We start from the raw sequence: 22,536 nt of genomic DNA on the forward strand, positions 1-22,536 counted from the left end.
TGGGTGAATGAGTGTGCTCTGTAGCATCCAGCACTGCACTGCATTTTGTTCTCGTAAGATCTACAGCTGCAAGGGGATATATGTGGAGGTTCAATTTATATTTACCGGTGATATGATTGGTATTCTGCACATCTTGTTAAATGCAGTATCAATATCATAATGTTTAGGGAACTCGTAGGACAGGAGGTATGTTGGTATTAAATATCCCAAATATGGTGGGGATTGATTCAATTGTGTTTTTTCTTCTCTTCTTCTCTGCACATTTCCTGCAAGGCAACGGCTTTAAGATAATTTTTTTACAGTAATAAATTAACATAGCTATAGAACATTCACAAGAGTAATGAACCTCTTAAGTGAAGAATAAAAATTTTTTTATCCTGATGATTCCTTAAACTCTCATTGACAGAGACACATAAACAATATCAGTTAGGCATTTCTCCTTAATTCACTTGTTTTTCCTTTTTAATGTTGCATATATTAAAAGAGGGCCCCTTGAAACATAGGAATGCAAAATAAAAAATCTTTTCAGAGCTTTAAGTCTCTTTAAAGAACATGAATATATACCTAATCATTAGAAATGATTTTCAAAATCTTGAAAGATTGTGTGAATATAACTAAGGAATGACTTTGTATCTCACAAACTGTTGCTGCATCTTCTGTTGTTGAGGAAGAAGATGTTGATTTGCTTGTTGAAGCATTATAGGTGAAACTAGAAGCACTTCTTTCCTATCCGTTTGAGGGCTTCTTTCACATCTTGGTTTCTCAGACTGTAGATGAGAGGGTTCAACATGGGGATCACAATGCCATAAAACACAGAAGCCACCTTTGCTTGCTCTTGAGACCCAATGGTCCCCTGGTGCAGATACATGTAGGAGAGAGTCCCATAGAAAATGGTGACGGCAGTCAGGTGGGAGGTGCATGTGGAGAAGGCTTTCTTCCTCCCTGCAGCAGAAGATATCTTCAGGATGGCAGCCAGGATATACATGTAGGAAAAGATGACAACCAACACAGTGAATGTTAGGTTAAACCCCACAAATGCAGTGAGAAGCATGGTACTGAAGTAAACATTGGAGCATGAGAGGGCAAGAATTGGGGGTTCATCACAGAAAAAGTGGTTAATTTTGTTGGATTTGCAAAAGTTCAGTGAAAAAAGAAAACCTGTAATTACAGAGGCATTCAGGCAGCTTATCAGGTATGAACCAAGTAAGAGTTGCATGCAGACTCTCTGGGACATGACTGTTGTGTAGCGGAGGGGGTTACAGATGGCCACATAACGGTCCACTGCCATGGCAGCCAGGATGTAGCAGTCAACTGTGGCAAAAGCACCGTAGACTAGTAACTGCATCATACATCCTATGAATGAGATGGATTGTTCTGTCCCTACAAAGTTTTGCAACATCTTGGGAGTGATAGCAGAGGTGTAGCAGAGATCAACAAATGCCAAGTGTTGGAGGAAAAAGTACATAGGGGTGTGAAGGCAAGAATCGATCTTGATGAGTAGGATCATCCCGATATTACCCACGAGGCTGGTCACATAGATCAACAGAAATACTGCGAAGAGGATATGCCAGGACTTGTGTTGATCAGCAAATCCCAGGAGAATGAACTCAGTCAGCTCAGTGCTATTGTTCTGTTCCATGGCTAGAAAGATTAAATAGCAGTTGGAAACGTGCAAAAAAGGAAGGGTAGAGAGAGCTAAGACCATTGTGATCCTTTAACTGCTTCTGACATTGGAAATGATGTCATATTTGGTTTCAGAGTGGAGTCAGAGAGTTTCTATGGTGTTATTGACTTGGCTTTTAAAGACAAACATACAGGTGGCTGAACTTTGCTACTCAACTTAGAGAACTTCACACAAATAAAGTTTGGGAAAATTGCCATTGGCTGGATGCTGTGTTCTCAGGTGCAAACGGATTGGCATTTCATCAATATGTCAACTAAGGAATATGTAAAGCATTCTTATGCATTTGTCCTTCCTTTCATGTTGCTTATATTCATTAAAATTCCACAATATATCTAAATGAACATTATTTTACCTGAGAATCTTGAATCATCTACAGAATTCGACCTAGTCTTGCCCCTTCTTTATTCCTGTCCTCTTTCTTTGCTAACAGTGCACCAGCCACAACGGAGTCCTCTTGTTTGCTCTCCTCCACTTCTGGCCCTTCCAGCATGTTCCTCCCTGTGCCCTAAATATTTTTTGGTCCTTTTCTATATGTTAGTATTTTCACTGCTAACTTGTACTCTTTCCTCCGGCCTCAGTTTGAACGGCCCTTCCTCAGGGATTGTTTTGACCACCCAAAGCAGCCACGTCCTCCTGCCGTAGATCTTGGTCCTTTTGTGTAAGATCTGTTTCAACACTGATAATTATTTCTAATAGTATTTAGGTATCTTTACTCAACTTCTATTTTCTCCTGGACTATAGGTTCCATTAATACAGCAGGCCGGGCCTGTGCCTGTCTCTATAAATAGTGTTTAATGGAATACCTGAATGATTTAATTAAAGGAAAAGATTTATGAATATAGAAAATCACCTGCTTAAGGAAGATGAAACTTTTCCACAATTAGTATGAACTATTTTATCTTGTTTAGCAAAGTTCATTTACTTTTGTCTTTAATGTGCCTCTCTGATTCAAGGAGTGAAGACAGGTTGACTCCAAGAATAGAAAACTGAAACAATAACAAGGATCACAAACAAGTTTAGCATTCCTGCTTTCTTTATTTATTTAACAATAATGACTCTGTCTCCTCTGAGCAGGGCCACAGTGTCAGTGCTAACAGATCATAGTTTGGTGCCTATGCGTTTAGTTTGCAATTCCTTCTTAGAAGACTAACCCTTTCATCATTACATAGTGCTCTCTGTGCCTGGTGATCTTTGCTGTGAAGTCTGATTAACCTGACATTAATAGATCTGCTCTTCCAGTCTTTTGATTAATGTCTGCATGGTGCATCTTTCCTTTCCTTTTACTTTAAACCTACAACTATCAGCACATTTGAAATGGACTTCATGTACTCAACACACAATTGCATCAAGATTTTATAGTTACCCTCCAAACTCTTTATTTGATTGGTATTAAAGGAAGAAATCTTGGAACATTAGGAAATAAGAGAGAGCATGGAAAGAGCCAACATAGTGACAAGTACAGCAGACTTACCAATCCTTAAGTTTTCTAAATTATGTTTGACTATTGAGGCAAAAATGTTGACCCTGTCTAATGAGGTTCTGCATGCATGTAGACAACATTGAATGACAAGTATATTATAAATGAGAAATGGAAAGTAATGCAAAGGGAAGTCATGTTTCCATATTTCACTCCAACTGGTAAAATGTATGTGACAAAGAACTCATACTTAGAGTATATAAAAAGCTCTCAACTTCAACATTAAAAATACTGTCATGAAAATGAAAGTCATGAACAGACATGTTACCAAGAGGGTATATAGATGGTAAATAAGCATATGAAAAGATATCCATACTCATTAGGTATTAAGGATGTATAAGTTAAGAACACGTGATCTCATTATACATCCATAGAATAGCTAAATTAAAAACAGTGACAATACCAAGTGCTGGCTAGGATACAGAGTAGCTCAATTTCTCATACATTTTTGGTGGGAATGAAAGTGGTACAGTCAGCCAGGAAAATAGTTTGGCAGTATCTTAGAAAAACTAATATATATTTAGCATACCACTCCATGCTTGTCCTCTTGGGTAGTTAAGATTGCCCAAAACTTATGTCCACATAAAACATCACATACTTTTTCATAACAGCTGCCTGGGTAATAGCCCAAAACTGTATACAACCAAAATGTCCTCTAATAGGTCATAGATGAAAGCTTGTTCTTAAGATTGCCTACAAGGCAAAGATACTCACCCTCACTAATGCTATTCAACATAGATCTGGAAGATCTAGGTAGTGGAATGAGGGGCAAAAGGAATAAAAATCATAGCAGCTCAGAATGGAAGAAATAATATTGTATATCTTGCAGGTGACATAATGGTTTAGGTAGATCTCAAGGCATCTACCAAAAAGTCTTCTAGAAGTAAGAGGTGAGTTCAGTAGAGCCGTAGAATAGAAGATGATCATGAGAAAATTAATTGTATTTCTATACTATATTGGACACATGAGAACTGAAATTAAAGTGCAGTATCATATATACTACTCCAAAAATGAAATACTTCAGTATAAATCTAACAAAACCTTTTCAACACCTGGATGCTGAAAAAATTATAAACACTGATAAAAATAACAAAAACATAGCTAAATGAGTAGACATACCATATTCAGGGATTAGAAGAGTCAATTAATATGATGCAATGCTTTTAAAGTTGATTTGCAGGTTTAATAAAATTCCTATCAAATTCCTCCAAAATCCTTTTTGATATGGCCTAGATTATTATAATACCCACAGAAGGGCAAAGTTGTTAGCATAGGTACAAAATTCTAAAAAAAGAAGAAAGTAGAGAAATCACTTCACCTGATATGAAAATTTATTATACAGTTATAGTAATCAAGATTGTAAAATATGCAGAGGGATAGACACAAAGATAGAACAGAAGAGAGAAACTAGAAATAGATCCACACAAATACAGTGAATTGATTTTAGATAAAGGTGAAAAGTCAATTCAGTGGAAGGAAGGATGGTTTTTCCATAAATGGTGCCAGAGCAGTTGGATATCTATAGACAAAAAGTGGACCTTAACTCCAACTTCACACCTTCAAAAAACTGCAACACCTTACAGATGTATAATTATTTCACAATAGTTTTGTATAATTATTTCAAAAATTTAAAACACTTAGGAAGAATTTATAAAAGAAAAATAAAAGGAGAAGATAGAGAAGAAAAGCCTGTTTTGCAATGATGCCCAGCACAAGTGAGCAAATTTATGTGAGCTCCCCAGGAATAGCGTGTTATTGAATGGGGACTCATCTGGTGGCCATAATAGCACATGTGACTAATACATTAATGGCATAGAATACTGACTGATTGATCTATCAGTGATTGGTTCATTTCACACTCATTCACACATTTTCCCAGGCAATACTCAGCCTGAGTTCCCTCAGCCCATTTCCATTACATCACCATTGATGGTGTGGTTCCTCCTGGTCTTGGGGGGAAACATGGTGAAACTGGGCTCTGACCCTTTTGCTCTGCCACTTGCTGTACACGCTGCAGTGATAGACAGTTGATGTTGGAACGTGGAGCGACCTTGCTTTACTTATGCTGGAGTTGCCTCCAGATTCTCTTCCTGCGACTGCACCTGGTGTGGGCTGACTGCCCGAGTTCTCTGTGTGCTTCCTTGCAGTCAGGGATTTTATGGCTGGGGCTTCAGGGATCAGTACTGGCTCCTTGGGATCTGAGGCTCCAGGGGCTGGGGGCAATGGGAAAACACGATGATCACTGGTTATTTTCTGTGGAAGAAAAGTTCAGATTTCCAGAGGGGACGCATTTATTTTTGTGTTACTGCCAATGGTTCAGATTTCCAGAGGGGACGCATTTATTTTTGTGTTACTGCCAATGGGACTTCTAGCTTTTGATTTGAGAGTTGTCTGGCTTCTGACAAATTGCTTTTCATCCTGCCTCCCTCTGTCCTGCTCTGCCTCCCTTTCTTCCTGGTCCCCTTCCTCCCTGCTTTCTTTTGCTTTTCTCTCCTGTGTTAGTTACATTGCTTCTTTCCTTCCTGCTTCCTTTATGCCTGGTGATCATCACTGTTACACACTTCTGCATTTTTCTGGGTGGAAGGTTGGCATGCATGAAATTTGTAAGCATGTTAAAATTTGTATGCTCTCTTCCTCCCCTACCCAGAGGAAGAGATATTACGCACATTGTTTAGCAGCTTGCATTTCACTTACTATTTCTGGGTGCTCTGTGTGGAAAGAGAAATCTCTCCTTTAGTTGGTGTATTCTATTTTGTAGAGCAGTTGTGTTCCTCATTTCCTTCAGAGAGATTGCCCGACCCTGCCCCAACACCACTGGTAGACAATTCTAGGTCCCAATCTTCCCTAATAAAAACAGTGTCATAATAAATGCATCAGCGTGCATAAGTATGAATACATTTTTAGGATTTGAAAGGATATGTTTGGGAGAGGAATCTCCAGATGAAAAGGTATGAATATGTAAGTTTGGAAACATGTTGTCCATTTGCCTTACAGCAAGAGGCTGTAAAAATTTAAATCACTTTTAGCAAATCTGTAGGTACTATTTCCCCAAATCCAGTCTTATGCAATGTGAAGAAACTTTTATTATACTTTGTCATAATGAGAGGTGAAAAACAGTCTATAGTTATGTTTGCCCCTTTTCTGTGAGACACATTAATCATCTTTTTGTATTTCTATAAAAAGTTAGCATTTATTTTTTGTAAATTATCTGTTTCTATGTGTTGCCCTCTTAAAAAGCATTTTGTTTGCTTTTGTATTGTTCTTTTGAGCCTAGTACTCTTCCCTTGGGGAATTTTTGTTTGGTGTATTTTTTTTCCCTTTCAACACTCAGAATACGTCACCCCCACACTTTTATGGCCTCCATAGTTCCTGAAGAGAAATTAGCTGTTAACCGCTTTGAAACTCCTTTCTGTGTGATGAGCCACTTCTTTCCTGTTGCTTTGATGATTCTCTTTAGTCTTTGACTTTTCGCAATTAGGTTATAGATTGCCTAGGTGTGAGTCTCTTTTCATTATTCTATTTGTACCTCATTGAGCTTCTATTCCAGGTTAAATAATTTTCATCATTTTGGAATGTATTCAGCCAATGTGTCTTCAAATATTCCTTCCGTCCCTTTCTCTCTCTCCCTTCCTTCTTGGGCTCCCATTATGCATATGCTTGTTTGCTTGATGGCATATTATAGGTGTGGGAGGGTCAGTTCATTTCCCCTTATTCCTTTTCTCTCCCTCTCTGCAGCCGGGATTATCTCAGTTAACCTCACTCTATGTTAACTGATTCTGCTGCTGCTCGAACCTGCTGGTGAATTCTCTAGTCAGGTTTTCATTTTCGTTCTTTTATTTTTATTTAAAAATTCCTACTGTTTTAAAGATAATTACTTTTTATTGCTTTTCTCTTTTTGCCAAAACAAATTCTCAGTTTTCTTTTGTCTTTTCAAATATTTTTTTTTGTTCTTTAAACATTTGTAAAGTAGCTGATTTATTATCTTGTCTAATAAATGAAATGTCTGTGTGTTCTGAGGGACAATTTCCATCGAATGTTTTCTTTTTTTGTGTATAGACCATACTTCATTCTTACTTGCATATCTCAAAATCTTTTTTTTTTTGGTTGAAAACAACATTTTAATAGTATGTGGCAACTGGGGAAATCAGATTATCTTTCTCCTCAACATTCATTATTGCTGAGGTTAGCTTCTGTTGTTAATTGTTTTTGGCTAGTGACTTTTCTGAAGTAATCCTGTAAAGTGTGTATTTTTCATCAGACATGGCTAGTTAAGTTTCTGCTCAGTTAGCATAGCGGTCAGCTAATGATTGGATAGTGGTTTATTTAAGTGCCTAGAACCCACAAGTCCCTCAGTATTTGCCAAAGGCCTCTTAATATGTGTTGGTGTCTGCCTTCAACCTGCAGCCAGGCACATTACTGCTCTATCTGACCATCAATTCCTGCTTGAGGATAGCCTCAGGATTGGCCAGGCTGAGTGCTTAAGACTTTTCTGGCTCAGTTCCGAACAGGCACATAGCCCCTACTGATTCTCATGGTCTTCTAGATTCTCAGGAATATATTGGAAGTTTTCAACACCCCTATGGGTATTTCATTCCTGAGCTTTTTGTTGTGTGCTTTGGTTTGTCTCATTTGCCCCAACTCTCATCTAGAGCCACCTGCAACGTGAAACAATTAATTGCCTCTGATTGATTTTGACAAATGACCTTGGGGAAAGGGCATTTTTGCCCTGAGTGAGTTTCTTGTAAGGACACCTTTGTCCAGACAGCCTTGCCAGTGGGGCTTTCAGAGAACCACCTTGTGTGCCAAGTGATAACAGTTCTCTGTGAACAGGGCTTTGGGAGTGCTCCAAACTTGATCTGCTCCACTGGCTGCCAGGCTGCTGCTTTGAACCTGATTGTCAATTGTTGGGTTTTAGGGCTTCTCTGGAGCTGGGAGGGGAGAGTCATAAGGCATGTTAACCCCCCGTGAAAACTTGGTGTTGTCTCTGAGACTGAATTGTTTTCTTGAGTAAATGTTTCTTGCATTGCTGCGAGTCTTTGTTTTAGTTCAGAATTTAGAAATGTTTGTTGTTCCTTATTTTTTCAGAAATCAATACCTTTGTCATATACACACAGTTACAAATATACATCTATATAAAATTGTGGTTCCCTAAGAAAAAATATATCTGGATAAATGGGTGCACTTTATAGCACCAAGCCCTTCATTATATTTTTGTCTTCTTAGATGCATACCCACACATTATACGTGGAGATACGTTATATTTACTAATGAGAAAATTGATATGCTGCACATCTTCTTTGCAAATGCAATGTGAATTTCATAAGGTTTAGGGAACATGTAGAGAAAGAGAGCCTTAAATGTCCCAAATCTATGGGACATTTTGGCTCAACTGTCCCCAAATCAATGGGATTCTCAGATGTCTTTTTTTCTCCCCTTTTCTTCTGCCTATTTCTTCTAAATCAATGTTTTTTTCCAAAAAATCATTTTGTACAGTAATAAATCAGCTTAGCTGTATAACAATTGTAAGTGTAACAGTACCTCATAGGAGAAGACAAAAAGATTTTTATCCCAGTGATTCCTTACATTCTCTTTGACGGATGTAATTATACAACATCAATCATAGCTTCCTCCTTAATCCACTTTTCCATGTTAATGTTTGCTATTTCAAAAGAGAGCTCCTAAAAAAATGTAACAGCAAAATAACTGGTCTTCTTTTCAGATGCTTTGTCTTTAAGAAACATGAATTAGAGGCAAATTCATTTAGTTATTTGAGATGTTTTTCATGTCTCTCACAGAAGATGTTTATTGGTTTAGCTGAGGAATGACTTTGTATCTCACAAACATTTGCTGCATCTTCTGTTGTTGAGGAAGAAGAGGTTGGTTTGCTTGTTGAACCATGTTAGGTTACAGTTACAGCTCAAACTAGAAGCACTTCTTTCCTATCCGTTTGAGGGCTTCTTTCACATCTTGGTTTCTCAGGCTGTAGATGAGAGGGTTCAACATGGGAATCACAATGCCATAAAACACAGAAGCCACCTTTGCTTGCTCTTGAGACCCAATGGTCCCCTGGTGCAGATACATGTAGGAGAGAGTCCCATAGAAAATGGTGACGGCAGTCAGGTGGGAGGTGCATGTGGAGAAGGCTTTCTTCCTCCCTGCAGCAGAAGATATCTTTAGGGTGGCAGTCAGGATATATATGTAGGAAAAGATGACAACCAACACAGTGAATGTCAGGTTAAACCCCACAAATGCAGTGAGAAGCGTGGTATTGAAGTAAACATTGGAGCATGAGAGGGCAAGAATTGGGGGTTCATCACAGAAAAAGTGGTTAATTTTGTTGGATTTGCAAAAGTTCAGTGAAAAAAGAAAACCTGTAATTACAGAGGCATTCAGGCAGCCTATGAGGTATGAACCAAGTAAGATTTGCATGCAGACTCTCTGGGACATGACTGTTGTGTAGCGGAGGGGGTTACAGATGGCCACATAACGGTCCACTGCCATGGCAGCCAGGATGTAGCAGTCAACTGTGGCAAAAGCACCGTAGACTAGTAACTGCATCATACATCCTATGAATGAGATGGATTGTTTCTTCTGTGTGAAGTTTTGCATCATTTTGGGAATGATAGCAGAGGTGTAGCAGAGATCAACAAATGCCAAGTGTTGGAGGAAAAAGTACATAGGGGTGTGAAGGCAAGAATCGATCTTGATGAGTAGGATCATCCCGATATTACCCACGACGCTGGTCACATAGATGAACAGAAATACTATGAAGAAGATATGCCAGGACTTGTGTTGACCAGCAAATCCCAGGAGAATGAACTCAGTCAGCTCAGTGCCATTGTTCTGTTCTATTGCTGGAAAGATTAAATACCAGCTGAAAAAGTACAAAGAAAGAAGGGTAGAGAGAAAGCTAAGACCATTGTGATCCTTGTACTGATTCTGGAATAGTAAATGATATCATATTTGGTTTCAGAGTGGGGTAGGAGGAGATTTTATGTGACATAATTGACTTTGCATTTAAAGGTTGAAACCTGGCATCTGAGTTAGACAACTGATCTGAAGTTTGGGTAAGTTGCCATGACCTGGAGCTGTGGTCTCAGTGTGACTGTCATTTCATAAATATATCAATTAAAAACAAATGAAAAAAAACATATGAAAACACATTTTTAATAACCATACTTTCCTTATGCTGTATATATTTTAATCTATCCATTTGCATAAATACAAATTATAATGTATGAAGATCTTAGCCATAGAGTTCTATGTGATCATGTTCTAATTTATCTCCATATTTTCATCTTCTTTTGACCCTTTATTAACTCCATGATGGAGTCATGCCCTAGTGCAGTCTTCTGTGGAAGTGTATCAAAGTATGGTGAAGGATCATTTTCTTTGTAAAATTTGAATATGTTGTGTATTAATATTTTTGTAAAAAACAGTAAGCTCTCAGCATTGTCGAAATTCTGTATAGTTTAAATGCTCAATCCCACCTTTGGTAGTTATTGAATCATAGAGTGGAAACAGAGTCTAAGACTGGTATTGGTTCTGAGACTAAGCACTGAAAAGCACTGCTCTATGGTGTTCATCCATCAGAATTTACCTGTGTTTTCCCAGTGATGGATATTAGATGCCTCCAACTTGTTCTCATTACAAATAACTCAGGACCTTTTTGTAGGGTATATTACCAGGGACAAAAATTTGGTGTCTGAGGTTATGCGCACATATTAAGTTGATCAGGTTTCCGCATATCACTTTCCATCATGGATACACCAGTGTACACTCCTACTAAATATTTATGGGGTTCCTATCCTCACTTCCTTGAGAACATCAGTATTTTTTTAATATATATTTTTTTGGTTAGGAAAATAAGGGTAACGTGATATCTCATGTTTGTTTATTTTTCTAATATGAAATGAGTTTGATCATTGTCTCATATTCTTTTTATAATTTTAGGATTCTATTTTCCTGTAAAGTGCCTGTTCATGTTTTTTTTCCCCCTATATAGGAGTTAGTTTATGGATGGATGCTCTTTTTATCTAGATTTGAATATTTTGTTGTTGACAAAGATTTAATCACCTCCTGTCATCTATTAACTTGGTCTATGATATCTTTTATAGATCAGAAATCCTTAAATTTGAAATAATAATTCATCATTTTTTGCCTTAGGGTTTGTTCTTTTGAAAAATGATTATGAATAAAGTCCATTCCTGCCTATAGCTCTCATTTACCCAGAAGAGTAAAACATAATAATAAAATTCATTTTATTTCTTCTACTGGGTTCCTAGTACATGGTATTTGTTGAACTATGATATCTTATACCATACAGATCATTTTGAAAGTAGTTATTTTGTATTTACCCAATTTTTGTTTTTAGGAAAAAGCAGACTAAATGGATAGTAATTGGTGTGTGTGTGTGTGCATGTGAAATATTTAAATATTTTAAAACCATTAAATGGTTTTACTTGTTACAAAATTTAGTCACACAAACACTTGGCCCCATTATGTTATAGGAAAGTTCTATCAAAAATCTATAGAACAACTAATTCTAAAATATAAACTTTCCTGAAAATCACAATAAAGACCATTTTCCAATTCATGTCAATATAACATAGAAAACGAAATAAGTTAAATATGAGACGAAGATTAGAACCAACCTCATCTGCGAATATAGATGCAAACAGCTTTAAAAAATACACATTCATTAACCGAATCCATCCAGGTATTACACCAACAGTTGTGAGGGTCCCAGAGAGGCCCCTATGAAATAGCTATTCTCTTCCTTTTCCAGAGTTTGAACAAGTTGAGACATAGAGATAGTGCATATATGGAGACCATAATATCATCTTTAGTTACCTGGGGTAAGACAACATTTATTATCAAGTTACTTGCTACCAATGAGCACTGTAAGTGGACAGGCTTATCCATGCAGTTTTGGTGGCAGTGGCTGTGGCATGCCTCGTGCACGCTGTTGGAAATGCCTCTGCAATGCAGGGGAACAAGAGCTTCAGCAGGTTGACTGCTCCTGAGAATAAGGGCAGAGCTGAGCATGTTAGGTTGCTTCCACACATTGCTGGGCCAATCATTATTCTTAAATCATGAGAGGCAGTGTCTATAGACTAAGGAATAGGACAGGAATGCCTGTTATGATGGAATCCATTCAATATTTTCATGGAAGTCCTAGCAGGACAAAATGACAAACAGGAGAAATAAAAGGTAAAATGATTATAAAGGCAGAAACACTATTATTATATTTTTAGATAAGGTAATTATCTCTACAGAAAATCCTAGAGAATTGAAAAATAAATACTTACTGAGCCTAGTAAAGTTACTTAATACAAGTTTAATATATAAAAATCAATTGCATTTCTGTTCACGAGCAATAATTAAGAAATGTTATTGAAAAATTTATACTTAAAACAGCAAAAATGAAGTACCTACACATAAATCTAAGCAAGAATGTCCATGACCCTTATTGAAAAAAATGCAACTTTGTTTAAAGGCTTAAAGAGAACCAAAACATACACCAGGATCTTGGAAAGGAGCTCATTATTGTAAACATTACATTTTCCCTCATATCAATCTATAAATTCAATGTAATTCCAATCCAGTTCTTGAGAGAATTTTATGTATACTTTGACAAACTCATTCCAAAATTTATATGGAAGGGAAAGAGCTAAAAATAGCTAAGATAATTTTAAAGGAAAATAAGATGAGAACTTACCAGACCAGCTGTCAGAACTTATTAAAAAGTGATAATAATAAAGACAGCATGATACTACTGTGAGGGTGGACAGAAAGATCAATGGAACTGATAAAAAGAAATGATAAACAGTCTCACAAGTTCATGGAAGCTTGGTGTATGAGATCAGTAGCATGCACATCAATGAAAAATAGTCCATTCAATTGTGGTGCTACAGTATACTTATATATGTGAAAAGATAATATATTGCTACTTTACAGTTTACAAAATCGTTTCCAAATGAACTGGAGATTAAATGGTAAAGCTTTGAGAGTAAAACATAACAAAATATCTGTGACTTACATATGCAGAAAAAAACTTACAAGACACGAATGCACAGAACATTGAAAAGTCCACTATATTTGCATTAAAAATACCAACATTATAAAAGAGAAAAGACTCAATACTGACTGGAAATTTGCCCAGGTAAATTAGTTTGCAATACGCATAAATGTCAAAGAATTTGAATCCAAAACATGTAATGATTTCTATAAATTACCCGAAGGGAAAAATCCATAAAAAGTATAATCAATATAATTAGAGAAGAGAAAACCTAAATGACCAATGGAAATTTGGTCATACACACCTCACTAGTATCAGGTAATTGTGTATTGATACTTCATATATGTTTACAGTCCTTGGTCTAAAATGCAACATTTTGGTGAGAATATGGAGTTACATATTTCTGGTCAGAAGGTAAATTAGCACAGTCATGTTGGAGACAAATTTAGAAACATTAGTGAAAGACAAATATATGCCATATTATGGTCTAGAATTTCTGTTATAGGTACATATTCCAGAGAAATTCTTGACCACATGGAGAAGGATATATACACATGTGTGTATATACACATATAAGTATATGTGTTAATATACAATACATATAAATATAGCTATACACAAGAATGTTTATAGCATTCTATGTTGATCACAGAAAATAATATAAACTATTGAATAAATCAGTGAAAATTCAGTAAGTGGTGTAACATCTCCATGGATAAATTTCTCAAATGAATGCTGAGTGATAAAAAGTAAGCTGCAGAAGTTTGATGGTGGCTATATGAATGGTTGTTGCATTATTTTAAATATATTTTTATACACCCTAAATATTGTGCAATAATGGAAATTTCTCCCAAAGAAAAACCATCTCTCCAATACATCAGCAGAGAGCAAGTAATGCCAGGCAAAGCTGCAGTTCATAGATGAGATGGTCAGTTTTAGATAAGAATGTGCCTTTAGGAGTGGGGAATATAGCTAACAAAACCTGTTGTTGATGTTTCTTGGGCAATCTGGCTCTTTCAAATAACTTGTGAAATAAACCGAGTGGAATAACTCTCTGATGAACAGGAAACAATTCTCTTCCATTGAGCAGAGGGCTAAGGGCCATTGAGTTTGTGTAAGTGCCTCTTCAGGTAAATTTGCTGTAAAAAAGTTGAAATCCTCAACTTTTTCAAGGAGGCTTCTTCCATCCAGTGGGGAAAAGCATTTGTCAAAGGACAGTAGAATTGGTCAGGGGTGCACTTAAACTAAAATCTTGATAGGATCATAACATTACATATCAATGTAATCATTCTGAATTCAAATAAAATATGACATATAGGTGGCAGTTTTCAAGAGAGAAAACCAGTCTGTGGGATACAACGTGCACGTACGTGCGCGCGCGCACACGCACACACACACACACACACACATACACACAGACGCACGAACATCCAAGTACCTGAGTATTTGGAAGCCTGTTTCTGAAGCTTCACTTATATTCAGCACTGGGCAGGGCAAGGAAATGGGCTGACCTGGGTTTTCATTCCGATCTCACCACTTCACAGAGACAAAGGCTGTAAAATCCCTCAGCCTCAGTTTCATCATCTACAAAATGGGGATTGCAGAATTACTTGTAAGGTGATGATACTCACTGTAACACTCTTTATAACAGCAACAGTTTGGAAAGAGAGTTAAATAAATCAGAGTAAATTTGTATTATGGATCAATACATAGTTCAAAAACCATGAGATAAATATACACTCTTATGGAAAGGTGTCCATATTATAATGTTAAGGAAGCAAGGCAAGTTGCAGAATATAAAAGTGTAGATTATTTTAAAAACAAAACTTTCCTTCACTCTCAACTCCCTCTTTTCTCATTTTCTTCATTCATTTGTGAAAAAACTCAGAAAGGATTCCCAGCAAACTTTTCATGGTCATCCTTCGGCATGGGAGTAGGGAGAGAAAGTCTTTAAACTTATAAACTTCACTTAATTTTCTTTTTAAAATAGCCTTGTTTTAAAAAGGAAGAGGAAGAGAACGAAGTAAGGACTGCATTGTAATAATGTGACTTAAAGTGATGCGACTTTAAATTTTAAAATTCCCAGCACAGGGCCAAGCATTGAATGGGTACTTAGAACCTGGTCACGGTAGAACATGTGAAATACATGAACAGTATCTAATATTCATTCATTCTTTCAATCTATCAATCATTGTTCATTCATATCCTTTCTAGGCAACACTATGCCCAGTTCTGTTCCCTCACTCCGTTTTGGCTACGTCACCAAGGATGAAGTGATTCCTCCTGGTCTTGGGGTAAAACATCCTAGAACTTTGGGTCTGGCCCTTTTGCTCCACCATTTCCAGCACACACTGGGATGGTACATGGCAGCTTTTGAGAAAATGGGATTTGCTTTGTTTTACTTACACTAGACTTGACCCCAGATTGTCTGTGTGGTTCCTTCTAATTGGGGAGTTTATAGCTGTGGCCTAAGGGATCAGGAATTGCTCCTTTGAGAATCTGAGATTTTAGGGGCTGAGAAGGAATTGTGAGAAGAAATTGGAATAAACAATGTTCAGGAGTTGTTTTCTATAACTCATTTAATCTTTGTAGAGAGGATACATTTAATCCATGTTACTGTCATTAGGAACTTGTGTGTGTGCGTGTGTGTGTGTGTGTGTGTGTGTGTGTGTGTATGTGTGTGTGTGCTGCCTTATTGTAGAAAATCTCCTTTCTGGAAGTTTTCTTGTTATGAATCAGGTTGAACAATTTTTAATATGTCTAAGAAACTGTGTTTAGGTCTAGAAAGTTGACCTTGTCACCACAACCAGTAAAATACTTAACTATCTGCAAAGGAGGGGTGCAAAACTAGTCTAAATTTAAGGGCATATGTCCCCAGTTGGCAAAGAGAGTTGTTATTATTTGAACATATTTTATATTATAACTTTGGCTAATGTTTATTTATTTGAAGAAGAAATTTACTATCGATTCCTTCTTTCTTATTATCTAAACCTACTATTTTAAAGATTAATCCTGGATAAAGATACCATTTCCTCCAGTTGCACTTTATACCATCAGACCTTTATGAGGTACTAATCTGTGGGATAAAACATTTCGAGAAGTGTTTGATCATAAAGCTGCTGGGGTTAAATCTTTAGGTTAATGAGTAAGGGAAAAAGCTAGATTAGGTATCTGAAACTTTTGATTAAACGTACTCATGAAGGAGCAGTATTTGCAAAGTGCTGGTTTGAATTATTATCCGATGTAAATTACTGCATGACCAGTGTCTCAGTTACAAATGGGTTCCTAGAAAATCCAATTTTGGTTCACAAAAACAGGTACTTATATTTCCTTCATTAAAATAGTTTTGAAGTCAAGACTCATACTTTGGTGATTCAATTATTCCTTCTCATATGCTGGCTGCGAGTCTACTCTGTAAATGTCGTACATCTTAATCTCTCCCGTTTTGGAAACAGAGACTTCTTTTTTCTTTGAGTAACTCCAGGATTTCCTAAATCTTGTATTAGAGGAACTGTTTGATTAAATTAGGGGTCCTCAGTGATTGTATGCCAGGTCCTCAGTAAATGTTCGAAATTGCAGGTAAATGAATGAACGGGTACACAAAGTATGGATTCAGTTAAGATTAGGGGTATATTGTCCTCTTCTCTGTCCACGCTGGGCCAGACAGCCTAGAGTATAGCTGATGGTTCACGAAATAATGTGTGATTGTGTAACACTGGGCCATTGCTATGCATATAACGTCAGAAGGGAAGGCTCTGTCTTGGATAAATGCTAGCACTCGCTAATCATTCCCGATTCAAACCCATATAAGCTGTTTCCTCCTTACAGAAGCCTCAGGGATTGCCCTGGTCTCATGATTTGTCACAAAGCTTATATCCTTTTGGGATTCCAGCCACTGCAGTATTGAATGCACAGTCCTATGGGATTCTCCACTTTGCACCCTGTTTCCAGTTGGGCCCTTTAGACTTCCCTCCCAACATGTACTAAGTTTTTCTTTGTTTTATCAATTTCTCCAAGCTTTACTGAGGTTTAATTGATAGAATTTGTACATATTTAAAGTGTATAATATGATAAAGGTGTGCATTGCTAAATGATCACCATAATCAACCTCACTAACATATCCATCAACTTACGTAATTACCATTTGCTTTCTTTTTCTTTTTTTTTTGTGGTGATAATGCTTAAGGTTGCCCTGTTGGCAAATTTCTAGTTGTGATACAGTATTTTAACAATAGTCTTCAGCTTTCCTCTCTAGGGCCTCAGGACATCCTCTGTGTCCTTTGCCAATGACTGCCCAGTAATTGCCCCTGGTCCTGGTCTTCAAAGATACTCGGACCTTCCTTCCCATAGAAGGTCTTCCTGTATAAAGACGGGCTCTTTGCTGGGAGAGTCTGGTCATCCTACATTAACTTCAGGTGAATTTTTTTCCTTCTTTAGAATTCATACACGATATCATATTTGAAAAACCGACTTCTTCTCTTATGCACTTTCCCACTGTTAATTAAGAGTATTTTTTGGACAGTTCATTAGATTGTCTGGTGTTATTTTGGGGTGTGACTTGCTCTTTTTGCTTGTTTGCATGGCATCTCTAGATTCGTTTTGGGATTTATATCACATAACCTCAATCTGTCTAATAAAACTTTTTTTGTCAACAGTTTTTCTGCTTTAAAAAGATCTTGGTGTCCATTCAGTTCTCATGTTAGCCTGTTGTTTAAAGTTACTTATCTGAACTAAAATGATTGGCATGCCTTTTATAAAAGTCAATTGTTTCAGTTTGTAGGTCGTCTACTGTCTAGATTTTCTATCTCTGTTGGAGAGAGATATAGAAAATGTTCCCAGAGTTACTCTACCTTATGCAAGATGCAAATGGATCCAGAATGAAGAGGGTAACTAATGACAAAAATAAGTCATAAAATCACATAAGAAAGAAATATTTTCAAGTGCTAGAGAATGTAACTAATAAGGGAATATTAGAATGTAGAGCCTGAGTCATAAGGTGCTGTTTAAAGCAATATATTTATATTACATTCAGGTTTATGCAATAATTGAAACAGAATATATGAAGAGTTTCTATGTAGACAATTTAGGGAACTGGCTCAAATGATTGGAAAATACTTAACTTCAATTGCAATACTGATTATATACAAAACTGGGGTATTCTAGTTAAGAATGTATCTGAAATATATGTGAAACAAATACTATGTGAAATCTATACTATAAAATAATAATATTTAAAATAATCTCCAGCCCTTCTTCATGAGCGATATTAGATGTTTCTCAAATATACTCATGGGGAAATTAGTCTCACAAGATGTTACTATATTTCCTGCATTAAAAGACTTTTCTATTGAAAGAGGTAGCATCGTATAAGATGTGAACATGTGTCCAATTTAATAAACAGTAAACAGTAGTCAAACATCAGTACTGGATGCTTTGATGTGCTGAATTTTACCAATTGGGGTCCAATCTACAAGAATCTTTCCCCCATTAATTTTAGGGCTTCCTTTACCTCCTTATTTCTCAAACTGTAGATCAGTGGGTTCAAAATGGGTATAATAATACCATAAAATACAGAGGCCACTTTCATGTTCTCCTCAGAATTATCCGAATGAGGCTGCAAATACATGTAACATAGGGTTCCATAGAAAATGGTGACGGCTGTCAGGTGGGAGGCACACGTGGAGAAGGTTTTTTTCCTCCCTGTGGCAGAAGACATCTGCAGGATGGTGGCGAGGATATACATGTAGGAAAAGATGACGACCAACACAGTGAACATCAAGTTAAATCCCACAAAGACAGTCAGTAGCATGATGTTGATGTCAGTGTTGGAGCACGAGAGGGCAAGAATTGGGGGAACATCACAGAAAAAGTGATTGATGGTGTTGGACTTGCAGAAGTACAGAGAAAATGTAAACCCTGTGTGCACAGAAGCATTTATGGAGCCCATGACATAGGAACCACATACCAGTTGGATGCAGACTCTTCGGGACATGATTACAGGGTAGTGAAGTGGTTTACAGATGGCAACATATCGGTCCACTGCCATGGTGGCCAGGAGGTAACAGTCACTGGTGGCAAATGTTGCATAAACCAATAACTGCATTGCACAGCCCTTGAAGGATATGGATTTATTTTCTACTATGAAGTTTTGCAGCATCTTGGGAGTGATAGCGGAAGTATAGCACATATCAACAAAAGCCAAATGCTGTAGGAAAAAGTACATGGGTGTCTGAAGTCTGGAATCTGTGTTGATGAGTAGGATCATTCCAATATTACCCACCATGGAGGTCACGTAGATGAGTAGAAATACAACGAAGAGGACATATCGAAACTTGTGTTGTGCAGCAAATCCCAGAAGAAAAAATTCTGTCACATCAGTGCTGTTTCCTTTCATGGCTACTGAAGTCTACAGAGGACAAACAGGAGGACCAAAAAGAAGGGAAATATTTATGTCTTCTTGAAGGAAAAAAGGCTTTTACATTTCAATCATCCTTTTTGAATTAGATTTTCATGGCACAACATTCAGAACAGGGTTTAATGCTTTCCAAGTATTCTTCTATTTTTTTGATGAGAAACTACCAAAACAGAAGTAGTATGTGAGCCATGGCTTCATTTTGAAAATGAAGATTTCATAGAAGAAGAATAACTACAAATATATGTGATTCTAAGAAACACAGCTTTCCAGTATTTTAAACAGGTATCCCTATTTGCTTAGAATGATATTCAATTATGACTTTGTACCTTTTCAGCAACCTGTAGTGTTTCTCAGCCATTTATGATTTTGATACACATTAATTTTCTGATATTAGTGGCATTAATTAGAGATACTTTCTGAATTTTATTTATGTTCATATATATTTAAATATCATTGTACAACTATCCTTAGCATGCAGCTCCATCTTCACAAGGCTGATAGTCTTCTAATTTCACACATATACCTGCATGTACACATACACACGGACCTCTGAGAGACAGTCTTGCATTCCAGTTTGGTGTAAAAGTCATATGGTAATAATACTATTGATAGATAATAATGGGTTATGCGAAATCATAAATTTGTTTTCCATGTTGACTCCTGCTACCTCTGTACCTGGTTTGGTGTACAGCTGAGGCATTTTCATCAATTATTTGTCATGTACTGCAAGCCCTCAAACTCCCATATTTTAGTTTTTTAAACACCATTCCACACTGCTGAGCATGGCTTATATATCAGAATGAGCAGAAACTGACCTGCAGCTCATCCACACATTTTTCTTTTCTTCTGGGCAGAGTTAAACCCCCTCCTTCCAAACTTCCTTACGTGCGGTTGTGATACCATGTTCTGCTGATGGAAAGTGGGCAGAAGTACTGAATGTGACGTGTGCGCTCAAACAAGCAACTCCCTGCTGTTTACAAATGGGAACCGTATGACTTTCTACTCCCTTTCTTCCTCACCTGCTGGTTGGATATTGACATTCAGGGAAATTTTGGAAGCCATGTGTTAGGGTTGCCAGATAGAATACAGAGCACTTGTGATGCTTTTTTGTTCCCCTTCAGGCTGGGCTCTTGAATGACTGTGTAGAGCAAGGTCCCCCTGCCAGCAACTCATTTCCCCTGCTGGATTTTATGTGTTGGGAACTTCTATTGTCATAAGACTTGTACTGAGATACTGGGCATGTATTTATCGCAACAGCTAGTCTATTTCATTTCACTGTCACTGCAGTCATGCTTTGCCTGTTCATGAGGGACCTTTAGTCTCTTGAGACATGGTAATTTGGAGACTGCTCAGGGATGAAGGGAGTCTTGTAGGTGTGAGTCTTTGTATCATTCAGAATGCATTATTCTGCAAAAAAGAAAGCTTAACTTACAGTATTTATTTTTGTTCTCTATATATTGTCATTTTTTGTTCTCTATAAATTGTCTAAAGTATCGTAATATTTTTCTTTCTGGAATTAATTAAAGTTAAGTATTTAATAAGTTCTCTAAAGCTATTATGAGTGTCAAATGGCAACGTATGTGAAGGTGTGGCTGCATAATGGGATCAAATTTTATATGCTGTATATCCCCCAAAACTAAGATTAATATTTTATGAGAAATTTTATCTTTAAATGAATGCTATCCTATACATTGTGCTTTGGGTGCTAAATATTTAATGCCGAAGATAATGCCTTTAACAAAATAGTTTCTAAGACTTTTCCATTGGTAATTGCTTTCAGAATCTGAATCCCATTTTCTTAAGTATAAGTCAAGAGTGGTAATTTTTTTCCCTTTGGAGGGTCTTTCAAAACCAGTGAGAAGGTGGGAAGAATTACTTTTGAAAATCACATTCATCCCTCCCCTCCATGCAGTAGAATACAAAAGATAACGAGAAACGATTTGGTAGAAAACACCAGAACATGTATGAAATATGCAAAGATCATTCAGGAGGCCTGCAAGGCTCCTGAGCAGGGAAGGAGGGGCCCAGCACTGAGGCCTGGGAAGAAACGGGCCAACCAGTGTGCTGGCCTTGAGGTGATGCGCAGGTGCTAGAGGGCTTCTGACATTACAGGAGAGACAGATCCCAGGTTAAACACTTTCTTGATATGCTGAGAGCATAAGGACACAAACATACAATCTCGTAAATAATGGCTTAGAAAAAGTGCCCTGAGAGAAAACATCTCGTGCTTTGGCACACATGCACACAAATGTTCCATCTAAGAACTGATAATAATCACCCTGAATTCACGTGGGTTTGGGTTTAAATTTGTATTGCTACATAAGAAATTCACAGTAAATTGTGCTGGCTTGTGAATACCTCAGCTAACAGGTAGAAATAAGGTAAAACCCCAAATAGTCACATACCAAATTCCTTCAGATTCCTGCAGGTCAAAGCAGTGAAGCTGTAGTATAATCCAAAAAGTGGAAAAAAGAAAAACCCAAAACAAAGCCAAAAGTCATCTTGAGCAAAACATCGCAAAAACAATACAGAGAAGATTTCAATAGCATAGTGTTTGGGGTATTGGAATCTTCAGGAATATAGAGTAATAGAGTTTTATTTTTTTAAATTTTCATTTTATCACCAGAGATGAAGGGATTACTCTGGTCTTGGGCTGAAACACCCTACAATCTTGATTCTAACCCTTTAGCTCCACTATTTCCAACACACACAGCATTGATACATGGCGGCTTTTGACGAAATGGGATTTGCTGTTTTACTTACATCAGAGTTTCCCCAGATTCTGTTTCTGAGACTTGTGCAGGCTGATCACCCACCAAGATCTCTGTGTGGTTCCTTCTAATTAGGGAGTTTATAGGTGGAGCCTAAGGGATTAACAGCTGCTCCACTGAGAATCTGAGTTTCTAGGGGCTGAGATGGAATTGGAATAAACAACGTTG

The 22,536-nt window shown here is 37.2% G+C and overlaps 3 protein-coding genes across 3 annotated transcripts; all 3 read right to left on the reverse strand.

Annotated features, from left to right (window-relative positions):
• Positions 1-709: 709 nt before the first annotated feature.
• LOC118968083 (putative olfactory receptor 5AK3) lies at positions 710-1,639 on the reverse strand. The gene has a single exon (XM_036996808.2). The coding sequence runs from the start codon at positions 1,637-1,639 to the stop codon at positions 710-712; it is 930 nt and encodes a 309-aa protein (XP_036852703.2).
• A 7,354-nt stretch (positions 1,640-8,993) lies between these two features.
• Positions 8,994-9,995, reverse strand: LOC118968082 (olfactory receptor 5AK2-like). The gene has a single exon (XM_036996806.2). It carries the CDS (start codon positions 9,879-9,881, stop codon positions 9,084-9,086), a length of 798 nt encoding a protein of 265 aa, XP_036852701.2. The 5' UTR covers positions 9,882-9,995; the 3' UTR covers positions 8,994-9,083.
• An 8,654-nt stretch (positions 9,996-18,649) lies between these two features.
• Positions 18,650-19,744, reverse strand: LOC108409785 (putative olfactory receptor 5AK3). The gene has a single exon (XM_036996699.2). It carries the CDS (start codon positions 19,574-19,576, stop codon positions 18,650-18,652), a length of 927 nt encoding a protein of 308 aa, XP_036852594.1. The 5' UTR covers positions 19,577-19,744.
• Between the last annotated feature and the right edge of the window lie 2,792 nt (positions 19,745-22,536).

The sequence above is a fragment of the Manis javanica genome, chromosome 11 (genome assembly GCF_040802235.1).
Source record: "Manis javanica isolate MJ-LG chromosome 11, MJ_LKY, whole genome shotgun sequence".
Taxonomy (NCBI): Eukaryota; Metazoa; Chordata; class Mammalia; order Pholidota; family Manidae; genus Manis; species Manis javanica.

Bases quoted from the DNA above. Each gene is read 5' to 3' on its own strand.
- LOC118968082 (XM_036996806.2), bottom strand. From the start codon at position 9,881: ATGATCCTACTCATCAAGATCGATTCTTGCCTTCACACCCCTATGTAC.
- LOC118968083 (XM_036996808.2), bottom strand. From the start codon at position 1,639: ATGGAACAGAACAATAGCACTGAGCTGACTGAGTTCATTCTCCTGGGA.
- LOC108409785 (XM_036996699.2), bottom strand. From the start codon at position 19,576: ATGAAAGGAAACAGCACTGATGTGACAGAATTTTTTCTTCTGGGATTT.